Source organism: Dipodomys spectabilis, unplaced genomic scaffold (assembly GCF_019054845.1).
Source record: "Dipodomys spectabilis isolate Male_0828 unplaced genomic scaffold, ASM1905484v1 ptg000018l, whole genome shotgun sequence".
Taxonomy (NCBI): Eukaryota; Metazoa; Chordata; class Mammalia; order Rodentia; family Heteromyidae; genus Dipodomys; species Dipodomys spectabilis.
Genome location: NW_024870695.1, coordinates 8,577,421 through 8,594,006, shown reverse-complemented (window position 1 = coordinate 8,594,006; position 16,586 = coordinate 8,577,421). Strand labels below are relative to the sequence as shown.

General features: G+C 51.2%; 1 protein-coding gene across 1 annotated transcript; it reads left to right on the top strand.

Annotated features, from left to right (window-relative positions):
* The first annotated feature begins 387 nt into the window (after positions 1 to 387).
* Etv4 (ETS variant transcription factor 4) lies at positions 388 to 15,926 on the top strand. Its single transcript, XM_042673540.1, has 13 exons — positions 388 to 583; positions 1,132 to 1,242; positions 1,417 to 1,510; positions 1,758 to 1,805; positions 8,129 to 8,182; positions 10,094 to 10,220; positions 10,765 to 10,926; positions 11,109 to 11,377; positions 13,368 to 13,442; positions 13,591 to 13,659; positions 13,856 to 14,028; positions 14,269 to 14,370; positions 15,042 to 15,926. Exons 2-13 carry the CDS (start codon positions 1,183 to 1,185, stop codon positions 15,264 to 15,266), a joined length of 1,458 nt encoding a protein of 485 aa, XP_042529474.1. The 5' UTR covers positions 388 to 583; positions 1,132 to 1,182; the 3' UTR covers positions 15,267 to 15,926.
* Positions 15,927 to 16,586: the final 660 nt, after the last annotated feature.

Here is a 16,586-nt window from a genome sequence, read left to right as displayed (position 1 = left end):
CCGCCAGCGCACACACAAACATGTTCACATCACACATACAGACAGGTGCCAACGCCATCCGAAAGAACTGACCGCTACTCAAACTCAAGGCCAACTCAAGCCCAGTGGAGAAATTGCCCGATCCTCAGCTTCCCTCCTTTTTTCTCCGTTCTTTATGAATGAACTCGGGCCGTGAGGAGTTTATTTTTTTATGAATGGAAGCTCGGGACGTGAATGAAGTTGGAGCCAGCCCCTACATCCTCATTGGTTCTTACGTCTGGGAAACTCCGCCCCCAGGCTCGGCTGGACGAGTCTCCGGATTGGCGGGCGTGCCCGGCCCTGGGGTTTCATTCACAAAAGTCAATGAAACAAAGGGAATGGGGAGGCGGGGGGGAAGCGCGAGTCGAGGCCGAAGCAAAGGAAATGCACCAATCAGCTGTTCCCCCGGGCTCACAACTGTCTGCGGCGCCCGGAAAACAAGCCGGTGCGCGGGGGACCCGGGGCTGGGACCGCCTTGCTCCAGCCTAGCCCCTCGATCCTTAGAGTCGTCCCTAGTGTATGCTCAGCATCTCCTGGGACTCCAGCGCAGACGGCCGGGCCTCAGGTGAGGCTACAGAGGGCCGGGGGGGAGGAAGGGAGGGTGTCTGTGATTCCGGGCCCCCCCCCCCTTTGCCTCCTACACACCGCACTCTCTTCTCACCACCCGCCTCCGCAGATTCCAAGGCCTGGGGTGGGAGGTGTTGGGATTTGAGGTTGGAGGGGGCGCCGGAGTCGTGGGCGTGCGGATTTGTGTGCGCTCCTGCGCGCGCGCGCGAACACACACTCACATACACTCACACACACACACGCGCGCGCGCGCGCGCCCGAGTCTTATGTAACCTAGCCCGAGCAAAGCAGGTCTGTAGAAAGCAGAAACAGCGATCACGGCCCCCGGGAGCAGGTGGGACCTCCCTTGGCGGGAGCGAATTACAAACCTAGAAAGGCCCCGGGAGGCCGAAACCTCCCTCTCCCGCTGTCCCAGTGAGTCGGAGAAGTTTCGCCGTCGGACCCAGACCCTCAGGACTGACCCCTCCCCGCCATCCCAATCCCCTCCCACCGCAGCTCTCCCCCTCGGACGGTGTGCGAACGCAGCCCCCCCCCCCCCGCCCCCAGGTCTCTGCCCCCGCGCGGGGCCCCGGCCGTGTAGCCGCAGGGAGCGGCCGGATGGAGCGGAGGATGAAAGGCGGATACTTGGACCAGCAAGTGCCCTACACCTTCTGCAGCGTGAGCGCCGCGCCCGCCTCTACACCCGCCCCTGCCCTGCTCCCCGCCCCTGCTCGCCCCTTCCCCGCGATCTCAGCGGGATCCTGAACGCCCCCCCCCAATACCCCCAACCCTATCCCCCCCCAGACTAAACGCCTCTGGGTAACTCGAGGGCATTCTCCCCCCTTCTCGTAGAAATCTCCCGGAAATGGGAGCTTGCGTGAAACGCTGATGGTCCCGCAGGGGAAGCTCATGGACCCGGGCTCCCTACCTCCTTCCGACTCCGAAGGTAAAGAACCAGAAGAGACAAACCGCGAACCCCTCCCCACCCACACGCCCCCCCCCCCCCAACCCACCCGGCCAATCCTGAAAACATTCACCCAAGAGGAATGTTTTCTAAAAGGACTCACTCTCCCTGGGACTCTGTTCATCTTTTCAGTCCTGCTCCCAGTGGGGAGGGGGTCATCGCGCCTCGCTGGGGCTCTCCCACCGTATTCTCCTCCACCCCAGTACCAATTCCATTATCCACCCCTCAGATCTCTTCCAGGATCTAAGTCACTTACAGGAGACGTGGCTCGCTGAAGGTAAGTTGTTTTGTGGCTTTTTCTATGGGGGGGGGGGGTAGTACTTGACGTTGCCCACTTCTTCTGTCCCCTTCCCTGACTCAAAGCTTCTCCAAAGCCCCCTCCCCAAGTCCCCAGCCACTCCACTCTCCTTAGTGTTCTGGGTGGACACTTATATTGATATTTATTTTCTCTGCCCTGAGCCAGGCTTGTGTAACTAGGCCTGGGGATGAATCAGACCATTGTGTGAGGTATTTGCTTATTTGAATGGAACTTGGCCCCAGGCCCGTTTTCCTCGTTGAAATTTTCATTTGCAAAGTTTGTTTGGCAGAAAACTCTATGCCTAGGTGTGTGTTGGGATGTTGAGGTGGGAACAGTGAGGGATAAGGAGAAGGAGCAAATAATTTGTTACTTATCTTCCGGAGTTACCAAAACATTGGTTCTTATTCCCCCCCCCCCCTCCCTTGGTGCCTATTCTCAACTCTGAGGGCCAATTTACTGCCCAAGCCAAAAGAACAACAAAAGTTTCAATAATTCTTTTCTTGGTACTTTGGCAAAGAGCACCCAGGACTGCCTCCCCAAATAGCCTTGATTATAATTCTAATGGCAACTGGTTCTCTCTCCATCCCTCCTGAATACCTCCACCCCCAGGCCAGTTCCCCTCTTCCTGTATGCTGTGTGTGTGTGTGTGTGTGTGTGTGTGTGTGTGTGTGTGTGTGTGTGTGTGTTGGAAGTGGGGGAGGATGACTTAGGAAGCTGACCAGGATGGGGCCAGTGGCTGGAGCTGGTCAGGGTGGGGCAGTGTGTTCTGGTTGCACTTACTGGAGTGGTGCTGCAGGTGGGAGGCATTTTGGTAGTTTAGAGAGACTCTGAGAGGAAAAGGTTAACACCCCCATCTTAGCTAACATTGCTTTTAACACTGAAAACCAAGAAACCAAAACACCAGGACACCCTCCACCCCCACTTTAGGGTTTTTCTCTTTCTCAGGGTCTCCGTTTCTTTAACGTAATATCTCTCTTAGGAAAATTTAAAGCCTAAGTCCGCCTCCCCCAGGACACTCTGTAGAGGTAATTTAGGTAGGCAAAAAAGACCCCTGACCAGATCCAAGGACGGGAGATTGGGTCTGTCTCGGACATCTCAGTGCCTCCAAAATATATTCTGTTGACAGAATGACTTATCACAGAGTGTACCCTGAAGGGATTTGCTAGAATAAAGTAGACTGATGGACTGTGTAGGTGCTGGAGGAGTATAGGTTCTGGAGTAATATGCACATTTTCCCAGGTGCTGTCATGTCCTGTGTGCCCAGCTCAGAGTTAAACAGGCAGAGACCTTTGCTTGGTCAGCCCACCCCTCTCCAGGTTCCGGGGCTGGGCTGGAGCTGAAGAACTGGAGGTGTCAATTTCCATGAGCTTTCAAAGACTTCCTTTCCCATCACCTGATTTCTGACTTCAGTCTTGGCTTGCCAGGCTCCCTTCCTTGTCTGTCAACTGAGCTCAGTGGGCTGTTCCAGGACTGTGAGCAAGGGGTAGGCTCAGGGTGGCATTTTGGCAGCAATTGGCCAATTTGTGCCTGGGTTTGGGATTGGAGGGGGGTTGGAAATGTTCTTATCTTTCAACCTTGGGAGCCCTACCCTTTAGTGGTGGATTCAGAGATGGTCCATGTGTCTGTGGGTGTCATTGTGCCTCTGCATGTGTGTATGTGTGCGTGTGTGCATGCGTACGCGCGCGCATGTTACATGCTACTGCCTTGGGAGTCCCTGTACATTTAAATCCAGTGGGTGGGGAGGTGGGGGTGGGGAAGGCAAGGCGAGGGGGGGGGGCGCTGGGATCTCCTTGGTTCCTTCTCCTTCCTTCTGAGGGAGCAGCTCAGGTTCCCAGCTGGCAATGGATGGCCAGGCCTGAGGGGGGGATGCTGAGGCCACTCGTTCCTTCTCACTCTCTCTGCGGAGACAGATGCAGCTGCCGGGGCCCTGTCCCCCTGCACCATCTCAGCACCACCCAGGCCTCTTCTCCTGCCTCTTCCCACCAGGTCAGTGTCCTCTGCAGCCCAGGGGGAGCTTTGGGGTTATAAGGAGGGACTGTCACCATTGGAAACTTGCCAGTGATGGGGTACATTAGGAAGAATGGGGGCTAAAATACAACCCCCCCCCTTTCTCTGCTTGGTTTCTTCCTAAAGCCCCAATTTGGAGAGAAGCAATGGATCCTTGTAGTGTGGGTGTGGCTGGGCAGAATTTGGGAGATGACCAGGCTGGATCGGAGCAGGGAATCTACAGATGCAGATATGATTGCGGTTTCAATGACTGCTGTCTGGGCATTGAGGATGAGTGTTGATAGGGCCGTGTGTGTGTGTGTGTGTGTGTGTGTGTGTGTGTGTGTGTGTGTGTGTGTGTGTGTGTGTTAGAAACCTTTGGGGTTGAGTTTTCCTTTCCAGACAGAGGGGACAAAATGAGGCTAGGAGGGCATTTCTGGTTTCTGAATGCTTGGGATCTGTTGAGATGCCTAGAGACTGCTATGGGGAAAGCTAGGCTTAGGCTAAGCCTGAGATGGGTCTGACGTACTTGGTCTGGTTAAGGGTTCTTTTCCAGGCTCTTCTGGAGTCTTTGGGAACCCTTGAGGACTCAAGTAGTAGGGAATGTTGACTGGGCCATGTGTGTCCTTTGTATGAGGCTGGGGTCTGGGAATTTTCCAGCAGCTTTGTGGCTGGGTTGCAGGGTCTTTGATCTCTCTATTACTGCATGGACATTGTTGGGGGTGTACTGTACATGAAGGCATATAGATTTTTCTAGGAAAACGGCAATTAGTGGTTTTGATCAGAATCTGAAGACGGAGTGTGTGCTCTCCTTTTCAAAGGAATCATCATTCCCAACCCCTCTCCTAAGACTCCCACCTGCTAGTCCCTTGGCTCCCCTTCCCTCCAAGCCATATCTATAAATAAGAGAGAGAGAGAGAGAGCCCTCAGTGTGAAGGGCTGCGGCATTGCTGCGGGAGTGTGAGTCCCTGTGCATTTGTGCTGGTGACTCCACATGTCTGTCTCTTCCTCAGGTTTTCCCAGTTCAGTGCCTTCTTCTCCATCTTTGTGTCCATTTCCAGAAGGCTCCTGGAGACCAATGTCCCCTCCACAGATAGAGAACTGGTTTCTCCCAGCATAGAGCTGCCAGGGTGGGGGCAGGGTAGGGTGGGAGCTGAGGCCAGTGGTGTGACATAATGGAGCCAACGCTTTTCTGGTTGTCTCCAGCCCCTTCAACCTATAATTGGCCCTCCGGAAGGTAGCAGAGCCTGTATGGGATTAGATGTGTGGCTTATTCATGGACTGTAAGGCTGAGATGTTTTAACTTCCAATTCTTCTGGGTCCCACATTGAGAGGCCTTCAAGCCCCTCCTCTATGTTTACTGACTTTGGTGGCAGGGAGGGGGAGACACTCTAAAATTCTCTTTGTCTCTTTCTCTAGGCACTAAGCTGGTTTGGCATTTTCCCTTCCCCCTCCTTAATCATCTGCCATGTTCCCAGGCAGATCAAACCTACCTTAGTGCTGGGGGCACAGACCCTGGCATATTGGCATCGTAGTCAAAATGCAGCCAAGTCAACAAATACAGTGGTGACCTCTCAAAACCAAAGATGGTAATTCAGAATTCTCCTGCTCTCCAGGAACGCGCAGTTCTGGGTTACGGTTCCTATTTCTATTTTTGTTAATAGTCTCTGGGTGCCTGTGGGGCCTGTCCTATTCCTTTGGGAGAAGGCCAGTGTTTGGGGGATCAGCTGTGCAGGGGTTCTGGGAGGGAGATGGTACCACCTCTTTTGGGGTGTGATCCATGAGCTGGGGAGAAGGCTTTCTCTTTGGAGTTTTGGCTAACTTTCAGGCTGGAGGCAGGAGGAAAGGCCACAGGGCTCTCTCATCTCGAGTCCAGTGACGTCAGCAGGAGATGCCCCTGGCCCATTACCTCAATGGAAACGGATGGTTAATGAGCCTCAAGAGGGGCCCCAGAGTGCGTCAGCCACTCCCAAGTCCTGCATCTCACCTGCCCTGGGGAGCCTCTTGGCCTAAATCACAGGGAGGAAATGTTCACCCAGTTCCCATCACCCCTTTCTGTCATCTATGGAGTATATCTTGGATCAGTAGACTAGAGTGAACTTGGTCTTAATACCATGAGCAGCCTAGCAGATTTTTCATACCTTTATTTATCCAGTACTTTCCAAATGAGCTTGTTTTTAAGGATTCCCAGGAGCCCTTGTTACAAATTCAGGTGCTTGGGCCACCTCTGGCCCAGGATAAAGCCTGGAGTTTCTAATAGAGCCCAGGTGATTATTGAATAAGGCCAGTCAAGGGGTGGCTCCCTTTGGGTTGTAGATGTGAGGTGTGTATGGGGGGGGGGGGAAATGTATGTGTGTGTGTGTACACGCGCATGTGAGCATGTGTATGAAGGGATTTAATGTCCTACCAATTTGTTTGATCAGTTTAGGATTGTATCTTATCTTGTCACAAGTTCTTTTTTTCTGTCCTAGGGATTGAACTTAGGCCTGAACACTGTCCCTGAGCTTTTATTTTTCCTTTTTCTTAAGGCTAGTGCTCTACCACTTGAGCTACAGCTCCATTTCCAACTTCCATTTTCAGATGTAGGTGTGTGGTTTATTAGAGATGAGTCTCATGGGTTTTCCTGCCTAGGCTGGCTTCAAATTATGATCCTCAGATCTAAGCCTCCTATGTAGCTACAATTACAGACATGAGCCAACAGCATACTACTACAAGTTCTTTTGTTTTTGTTTTTGTTTGTTTTTTGTTGGTCATGAGGCCTGAACTCTGGGCCTGGGCACTGTCCTTCAGCTCTTTAGCTCAAGTCCAGTACTCTAGCACTTGAGCCAGAGTGACACTTCTGGTTTTCTGGTGGTTAATTGGCTCAAGTGGTAGGGTTAGCCTTGAGTGAAAAAGCCAAAGGGGAGTATAAGGCCCTGATACACCAGAGTGCTGGGGAGTGACAGGGAGGGAGGAGAAATCTACCACAGGTGAGCAGGGCCAGAACATATGAGGCCTCAAGAGTTTGAATTTCATCTTTTAGGCAAGAAAGAAACAGTTTAATTGCTGTTATAAAAAGATGACTTCAGGCTAGGAAGGTGGCTCAGTGGTATAGTGCTTGCCTTGCATGCATGAGGCCCTGGATTCGATTCCTTAGCACCGCATAAGCAGAAAAAGCTGGAAGTGGCACTATGGCTCACGTGGTAGAGTGCTATCCTTGAGCTGAAGAGCTCAGGGACAGCGTCCAGTCCCATGACCGATAAAAAACAAAACAACAAAAGCTGGGCTGGGAGTTCAAGCCCTAGGATGGGCACACAAACACAAAAAAGATTATAGAGAACCTCAGCTGGCCAGTAGGAAGCTGGGAGGAGAAGCAGGGCATTGTGATAAGAGGCTGTGGCTGAAGTCCAAGTCAGAAATTGTGGAGACTTGACCTGGCCTCCTCCCAGGTCAAGAGGAGTGTATATTTGCATACGCTGGGGGAGTAGACAACTATCTAGTCTGCTTGTATTCCTTCGTTACCAAGCTGAGATCCTCAGATCTCAGCCTTCTTTAGTGGCTAAAATTATATGTCATCCACACCAAGCCCTTATTATTTGTTTGTTTGTTTGTTTTATTTGGTCGGTTATAGGGCTTGAACTCAGGGCCTGGCACTGTCCCTGAGCCTCTTTGTGCTCAAAGCTAACTCTCTACCACTTGAACCACAGCACCACTTCTGGTTTTCTGGTGGTTAATTGGAGATAAAAGTCTCAAGGACTTTCCTGCCCAGGCTGGCTCTGAACTGTGATCCTCAGATCTCAGTCTCCTGAGTGGCTAGGATTACAGGTGTGAGCCCCTGGTTCCTGGCTCCTTTTTATTTCTTGAACCTTTTCTTTCTTCCATTCTACCACCTTTCCCAAGTTCTAGAACTCTTGGGCATCTCTCAGAATTTACCTGGGAAATGAAATGCAGATTCTCAAGTTCAGAATCTCCCTCATTTGATTGCAAGTGCATAGGATCTCATACATTGGGACTACACCACATGTGATTTCTGTGAGTTCTGAGGGAGCTTTGTAAACTGTGAAGGTGAAGGGCAGATCTGTCTACACTTCAGAAAAATGGGAGGAAGAGAGACAAAGCATCTAGGAAAAGCCTACAATCTACTCTAACAGGTTCTCAGAATCTTGTCTCCTAGATATGGAAAGCACCAGCATTTGGGATGGAGTTGCTCTCAGTCTAAAGAAAATTCTAGGCCTCTCCTGAGCTGTGCTTGTCTTCAAGGTGGCAGTAATACTGGTGTCTCCTAGAGACTGCCACCCATGGCTCCACCCAGACTCACCTCTAACCTCTCTCTGCAGCTCAGGTACCAGACAGCGATGAGCAGTTTGTTCCTGATTTCCATTCAGAAAACTGTGAGTAGAGAGTTCTGGGTAGGGGCTATGGATGTGGCTTAGTAGTAGAGTGCTTGCCTAGCATGCATGAAGCCCTGGGTTTGATTCCTCAGTACCATATAAACAGAAAAAGCTGGAAGTAGTGTTGTGCTCAAGTGGTAGAGTGCTAGCCTTGAGCAGAAGGAGCTCAGGGACAGTGCCCAGGCCCTGAGTTCAAGCCCCAGGACTGAGGGGGGAAAAAAGAAAGAAAAAAAAAAAAGAAAAGAAAAAGAGAGTTCTGGGTAGAGGAAATGGGGTCCAAGGTGGGCAGGGGTTGGGGAATGTCAGGAAGTAAGTCATATAGATAGAGTAACCTAAAAATGGCTTGCTCTCTCATAAACAAAAGGTAAAAGTCAGGGGCCCCCATTTTGGGGTTTAGGTTCAAGTCCTAAGGTAGGAACTGGGAGATGACCTTTAGTTCAAATCTGGGCTTTCCCTTCCCTAGCTGTGAGATCGCAAAGCAGATGCATTCTCTCTCCCATCCTCCATTTCCTTATATGTGCATGAGAAAGCCTAGGCCAGTTCATCAGGGCCGAGTTCTAGTTTTTTATTTTTATGCAATTTGGGTGACTTGGCCCCCTCGAAGACTGTTGGAATGTCTGTAGACATTTTTGGTTTGGATGTAAGCAGCATCTAGTGCAGAGAGGCTGGTAGTGCTGGTAATACGATCCAATATACCAGTGTCTATAGTCATGCCTGGAATCCCAGCGAATCAGAAAGCTGAGATCTGAAGATAGAGGTTTAAAGCTAGCCAAGGCAGTAAAGTCCATGAGACTTTTATCTCTTAATTAACTACCCAAAGACTGGAAGTGGAGCTGTGGCTCAAGTGGTGGAGCACTAGTCTTGATTGAAAAAGCTCAGGGACAGTGCCCAGGCCTTGAGTTCAAGCCCCACTATTGGGGTACACACACACACACACACAAATATCAACTGACAGTGCTCAACAACAACCCCACCTCCAAAATACCTGGGCCCAGTGTCAGTACCGTCACTGTCGAGAAAAGATGCTTGGATATCAGATGCTTTGCTCTCCCAGCCATCTGCAGCAATGAAATGAAGCATTGAGAAGAGCAGGTACCAGAACCTTCCGTTCCACAGCATCTGACTGGACCACAGGAAGCCAGGATATCACTCACAGTGGGGCTCAGCCTGGTGGCTGGAGCAAGGGCCACAAGAAAGGCCAGTGTTCTACACAGATAATTGGCAGCCTGTATATAATGTTATTCGGCTGATATTCAAGTAGGCTAATATCCAACCTGAACCAAAAAAGAAAAATTTCTTTTTTTATAGCCCCAAATAAGAAAACGTAACTTTCTCTTGGAATTTTCTAGGGTATTCAGGAAAACCAAAAGCTCTGGTTGGAGATGTTCACTTCTACAAAGCTGCCTTCTGAGACTGGAGTTTGCATTAAATGCTGAACTTTGTGTTGCTGTTTTAATTGTGTGTGTGTGTGTGTGTGTGTGTGTGTGCGCGCGCGCGCATGCGCACGCGTGCCAATACTGGGACTTGAACTCAGGGCCTGATGTTTTTGGTTACCTTTTTCACTTGAGGCTGGTACTCTACAACTTGAGCTATAACTACTTCCAGTTTTTTGCTGGTTAATTGGATACAAGTGTATCTCAGATTTGTCTTTCCAGGCTGGCTTTGAACTTGATCTTCAGATGTTAGCTTCTTGAGTAGCTAGGATTATAGGCACGATCCACATTTGGTTAATGTCAAATAAAACTACACATAATATTTAGTAGCCAGAATGTTCCAAGTGTTTGGATCTCAGAAAACCTGGAGAAGAGGCCTCATCGAAGTCACCCAGCAGGGCCTCAGAGAGCAGGTGTCTGAGTTCTACCTGTCTCTTGAGTGACACATGCTGGCCTTGCCCTGTCCCCCACCCCACAGTAGCTTTCCACAGCCCCACCACCAGGATCAAGAAGGAGCCCCAGAGCCCCCGAGCAGACCCGGCCGTGTCCTGCAGCAGGAAGCCACCACTCTCCTACCACCATGGAGAGCAGTGCCTTTATTCCAGGTGAGTCCTAGTCCAGGTAGATGAGGTTTGAAGGGCCAAGTTTCTGGATGTGAGAGCTCTCTGACACAGGATAGAGGCGGGAAGGAGAGGCACCCATGAGCTAAAGCAGCAATGAAGATCCAAGTTAGACTTCAGTGAGGACTTGCTAGCTCCTCTTAAGGGAGCAACACAGCTAATGGTTACCTCTAAGGAGGCAGAATGGACCACTCAGTGGATGTGTGTTAAGGTCGAGGGATCTGCTATCATCCCACCCAAAACTGTTGCTCTGTGCTGGGGAGAGTTGTTCTCAAGGTGAGGCTCAGTTTTAGGATTAAGGAAATAAGAATAGTAAGTAATTCGTTTGGTGTCAAGCATAGTGGTACATGCCTATAATCCCAGCACTCGGGAGGCTGAAATAGGAGGATCATGAATTTGAGGCCAACTTAGAGTACTTGAGAACTTATCTCAAAAAAAAATTCCTATGTCCTCACTTCCCTAGTGGTGTAGGGCTCAAAGATGCTTGCCTAGCTTCTCTGCCCCTCATCCCCATCTCCCCCAACTTCAGTGCCTATGACTCCCCCAGACAAATCGCCATCAAGTCCCCTGCCCCTGATGCCCCCGGACAGTCGCCCTTGCAGCCCTTTCCTAGGGCCGAACAGCGGAGTTTCCTGAGATCCACTGGCACCTCTCAGCCCCACCCTGGCCATGGGTACCTCGGAGAGCATAGGTAAGGAGACAGACCCACTGCACACTTGGGGACCCAAACTTGTCCAATCTGGCTTTAATCCCTGAGTTCTCCACAGAGACCTGGCATGTGGGAGGAGGGAAGAAAGGAGACAAGCTGGGAGTGGCAGGCTTAGGAGGGGTTAATGTAAGATTTTCTTCTCTTCGTTCTCCATCCAAATCCAGCTCCATCTTCCAGCAGCCCCTGGATATGTGCCACTCCTTCACGTCTTCTCAGGGAGGGGGCCGGGAACCCCTTCCAGCCCCCTACCAGCACCAGCTGTCTGAGCCCTGCCCACCCTACCCCCAGCAGAGCTTCAAGCAGGAGTACCATGACCCCCTGTATGAACAGGCTGGCCAGCCAGCTATGGGCCAGGGTGGGGTCAGTGGACACAGGTACCCAGGGGCGGGGGTGGTGATCAAACAGGAACAGACGGACTTCGCTTACGATTCAGGTAAGATACGCTTTCTTGGGGTGGGCTCTGAGGTGATCTTGTGGGTTTGCCAGGTGAGGTGGCAAGTGCCCAGTTAAGCCCCAGTAAGTCTCTCCAATAAGGTTTTCACCTTCCTACCATCTGTTTACCAACCCACCCAATCGCTTTTATTTTCATATTTGAAAGAATTGTCATGGGCTAGAGGCATGGTTCGAGCTGTAAAGCACCTGCACAAAACCCTGAGTTCAAACTTCAGTGCCAACAAAAAAGGTTGTCATTTTCTAGTTAGGAAAGGGGCACATAGATTTTTGCCTTTGGGTAGCTTGTGACAGTAAGAAAGTTAAGGCATTTATTTCTTTTTTTCTTTTTTTGTTGGGCCTGGGGCCTGAACTCTGGGCCTGGGCACTGTCCCTCAGCTCTTCAGCTCAAGGCTAGCTCCCTACCACTTGAGCCACAGCACTACTTCCGGCCTTTTCTGCTTATATGGGGCTGAGGAATGGAACTCAGTGCCTCATGCACACAAGGCAAGCACTCTACCACTGGGCCACCTTCCCAGCCCCAGGCATTTATGTCTGTTTAACAGTTATTCAGGGTTTTTAAGACTTGGAGTTGGAAGATACAGCGATGAGTGGAATCTATCATTGGTCTCTGTCTCCAAGAAGTTTAAAAATATGAATGAACTTAAATGAAGAGAACTATCAACTTAGAGCTAGCAGGGATCAAAGTTCTCAGTAGGAACACAGAATTAATGTGATTTCCTCATCTCCACTCTGCTTCTCGCCCCTAAGCTGGGTACTGGAAGTAGGGACTGTGTTACATTCTAGTTCCACCTGGCTGCTGACAGAGGGGAGATATACTCAGCTACAAGTTCCTAAGTAGCTCTAGTTTAAAGCCTCAAGCAGGAGGCAAAGCCAATCTCCAGAAGATCCAGGAAAACTCTGCCTACTCTACTTGCCTCCTGGCTGGTTACATTGTTATTAGCCCCAAATCTGCTATTTTGCATGGGAAAAATAAAGCCTGAGATTAGAGTAGGCTCAGAGCTGGCTAGAGCTTTACAATTTTTTCGTTTCCTGGTGCCCACAGAACCAGGGGCAGGGGGATGACGCACAGACCACGAAGCTGCTGGAGTTAGAACCAGATGGGGTGCTCCCCATCCTCAAATTTAAGCCTTAATTTAAGCCTGAGCCAGGCCTGGCAGTGTGATGGCTGGGTGGGAGGAGGTGGAGGGAGTTCTTGCTGCTGACCTTCAAAGGCTGTAGACCAACCGGAGGGTATCTTGTTACGTGCCCTTGAACTCCTGTCCCTCCCCCCTCCCCTGAATGGAGTCAGGAATTCCATTCACAAAATGGAGGCATGATTGAATCCTAAGTCCCACCTCCTTCCCCGGAGGTGTCGGGTTTCAGCAGCTCATTCATAGGTGGGAGTGGAGTGGGGCGGAAAGGGGTTGGAACTTGCACTCGTGGCGCTTCCAAAGGTGGAGCAGGGAGTTTCGAGTCCTGTGGAATGGAATGAAATGGAATGGAGTCGAGTAGAGTGGAAGGAAATGTCCATCAGACCCCAGAAAACGGCTTCATGCCCGCTGCTTCTTCACAGATGCAGAGAGGCTGGCAGGCTGGTGCATTTTTTTGTCTCTGTCTCTCTCTGATATACACACACACACAGACTGGGAACCTGACCTGCTGACCGGACGCGTGCTCATTCCAAGGGAGTCTTAGGCGTGGACACTGAACCCTTTCCCCGGAGGTTCATCTCTCACCCTTTCCTCCCCCTGAACTCACAGGAAACAGCTGTTCCCAGGAATCCTGGGCCTTGTGGGACAGCTTGCCCAGCCCCAGCTGCTGCCATCTATGCCCTCTGCCATAGCCCTCAAGCTGAGGGGCTCCCCCTCCAACTTCCCCTGGGATTTGGTGGTGGGCAGGACAGTCACCGGAAAGCAGGCTGGCAAGAATGCCTTGAATGTGTGTAGGGCTTCCTCCTCAGCCACCTATAACACCAGCTTCTTCCCCTGCAGATGTCCCTGGGTGTGCATCCATGTACCTTCATACAGAGGGTTTCTCCGGGCCCTCACCAGGTGATGGGGCCATGGGTAAGATAGCCCCTTACTTTCCCAGCCAAACCCTCCAAGTTAGGGGAGGGAGAGTAGTCTTAGGGGAAGGGGAAAGTTCCCTAGCCAGGAATCTCTTTAGATTCTGGGGAACTCTAAGATCTGAACAACTCCTAACTTCTTCCACAAGGATATGGCTATGAGAAACCTCTACGACCATTCCCAGATGATGTCTGCGTTGTCCCAGAGAAATTTGAAGGTCAGCAAAGTGATTTCATGGGAGGGTCAGGGTCTTGCCCTCTTCCAGCCCCCACAGGATCGCCTTGCTTTTCCTTTAAGAGATCAAGAAAGGGGCCCCTAAGAAGACCCTTGGGGAGGCCCCCTGGGAGAAGGGAAGAGGTTGGTTGAGAGAATAGAAGACACACACCTTATGCCTCCTAATTTCATGTCCTTAGGAGACATCAAGCAGGAAGGAGTTGGAGCATTCCGAGAGGGGCCACCCTACCAGCGCCGGGGTGCCTTGCAGCTGTGGCAGTTTCTGGTGGCCCTGCTGGATGACCCAACAAATGCCCATTTCATAGCTTGGACAGGCCGGGGGATGGAGTTCAAACTAATTGAGCCTGAGGAGGTGGGTCTCGCAGACATCCCCATCCATACTTGCCCACAGCTTGGGAACCTGGAGAGGGTGTCATGCACCTTTACAATTGTCCTTACTCTGCTTAACCTGAATTCTTGCCAAGCCAGATCCTGAGAGCCAGCTGGGCTAGTTGCAGGGCTAGCTTAACTCCTTGAGACAACAATTCCAAGTGTTCTTTCTGACCTGTCCCCCACTGTCCTCCACCCTAAAACTTGTCTCTTTTGTCCCCAGGTTGCCAGGCTCTGGGGCATCCAGAAGAACCGGCCAGCCATGAATTATGACAAGCTGAGTCGCTCTCTGCGATACTATTATGAGAAAGGCATCATGCAGAAGGTCAGGACTGGGGGGGAGGGGGGCCGGCACAGGACAAAGGAGAGGTGGCAGTGGCTGTGGGGAGGGAGTAAGGGAAGGACATGGAGCATTTCTCAGCAAATTTGTAGGAGCAGAACATGAATTAGTCAGAGGGCCCAGGACATGATGGGCAACCTCAAGATTCCCCTCAGGTAGAAATGTGCTAATGAAGCTGGGTGCTGTGGATTACAAGCTTATCACCCTAGCTATTTGGGAGGTTGAGACTGAGGATCATGGTTTGAGGTCAGCTGGAGCATAAAGTTTGTGAACTCCATCTCAACCAAGGGCTGGGCACTGGAGGGTACACTTGTTATCTAAGTTTCAGGAGAAACACAATGGCCTCTCTGGGCATGAGAAAACCGATGCATGAAGGAGCGGAGGCATGACTCAAGTGCTAGGGCACCTGTCTTGCAAGCACAAGACTAAACTCTCTAGTATATTTAAAAAAAAAAAAAAAATGCGCTAAGAAACTAGAGATTGCAATCAGAAGTGAACAAGGACCAGAGACATGAAGGAACTGGTTTCAGAAGGGAACTAGTTTGGGAGGGAAAGGTGGCCCAGCCTTCTACCCAGACCAAGACGAAGGCTACATTCTCTAGTCCTGTCCTGAGGTAGAGGTCATAATGGCTCACCCAGCCCCTCTCTTTCCATAGGTGGCCGGCGAGCGTTATGTGTACAAGTTTGTGTGTGAGCCCGAGGCCCTGTTTTCTCTGGCCTTCCCGGATAATCAGCGTCCAGCCCTGAAGGCTGAGTTTGACCGGCCAGTCAGTGAGGAGGACACAGTCCCTTTATCCCACTTGGACGAGAGCCCTGCCTACCTCCCAGAGCTGGCTGGCTCTGCCCAGCCCTTCGGCCCCAAGGGTGGCTATTCTTACTAGCCACCAGTGACATCCTCCTTGCCACAGGTAGAAGATGCCCTGTGTACGTATTGATGAATCTGATGTTGGGGAAACCCTCAATCTGAAACCCACAGATGTCAATGGGGAAGGTCCCCCAATGTCCCATCAGTCACCTTTGCCCCAGACTCTGGGCTGCTCGCCTGAGTCTTTAGGGAAGGACAAGTGGAGAAAGGCCAAGTCCAGAGGCAAGGTCTCAGAAGTTCCCCCTGATGTTTCACCTCTGCCCCAGGTCAGTTCAGACTCTGCCTAAATCCTCAGATGTTTAAGTCCTGCTCCCCTTCTCCCAACACAGATAACAAGCCTTTGTTCTGTTCCGGGGATAGAGAAGTGTCCCAACTTCATCCTGTCAGGGCCCAGAGGTTCCCTAAGCTCCCCAGTTGTTCTACTGCAGGGGACCCAAGCGTGGACTCTGCACTCCATCCCAAGCTATGGCCCCAAAAGGCCAGGCTGTCCTTTCTTGGTGCTCTGTGCTCCGTGCTCCCAGAGGCAGGAGCAGGTGGGGTGTTTGGTGGAGGCAAAGGGCATGGGGTTCTGCTCCAAGGATCCTTTGTCTCCCCCCTGCCTTGTCCAGGCCCACACAGGCCTGGGATTCCACCTCCACCCCATCTGTCAGACCTTAATAAAGGCCCCTGCTCCTCACTTCACTCTTCAATCTGCAGTTCACTGGCATGGGGCAAAGACCTGGGGTGGAAAGAGCTCTGGCTTCAGGGACAGATGACTGAAGTTTAGGGTCTGTAACACTTTTCCTTGAAGATGTGGGAAAAAAGCAATTCACCTCTGACTTTGATATTACTCTGAAAAATGGATTTCATTATACTTGCTCTTCCCTCTCCCAGGGTTATCATGCCAGGATGCCTAGTAGACAAAAAGTGTTTTATAACTCAGTAAGGGCCCTTAGCCACCGTTAGCATGGTCATCATAGCAGGCTGCCTCCCTCTGGAGTTCACTCCATGATCACACTTGCTCCTATGACCAAGGTTGCCTCATGTGTACCCCAACTGACCCTCCTTCCAGCCTCAGATAGAGACAAGGTTTTGGAGAAAGGCATCAGGCATGGGTGTAGGGGTAGGCCAGGTCCATGGTAGGCCAATGAAAGAGACTCAGGGCAAAAGGCAGTGTGGATGGGTAAAAAAGCTGACAGCTAGAGGCAGTGTGGAGGAGAGGAGCAAGCAGTGGGGTAAGATATGAGGGGCAAAATGGGTATGGCTAGAGAGAGACCCAGTACAAACTGCTTACCAAGAGAGAGCAGAGATAAAAACTTAAGTTTCCTATTCAGTGGAACCGCAGAGGTGCAAAGGT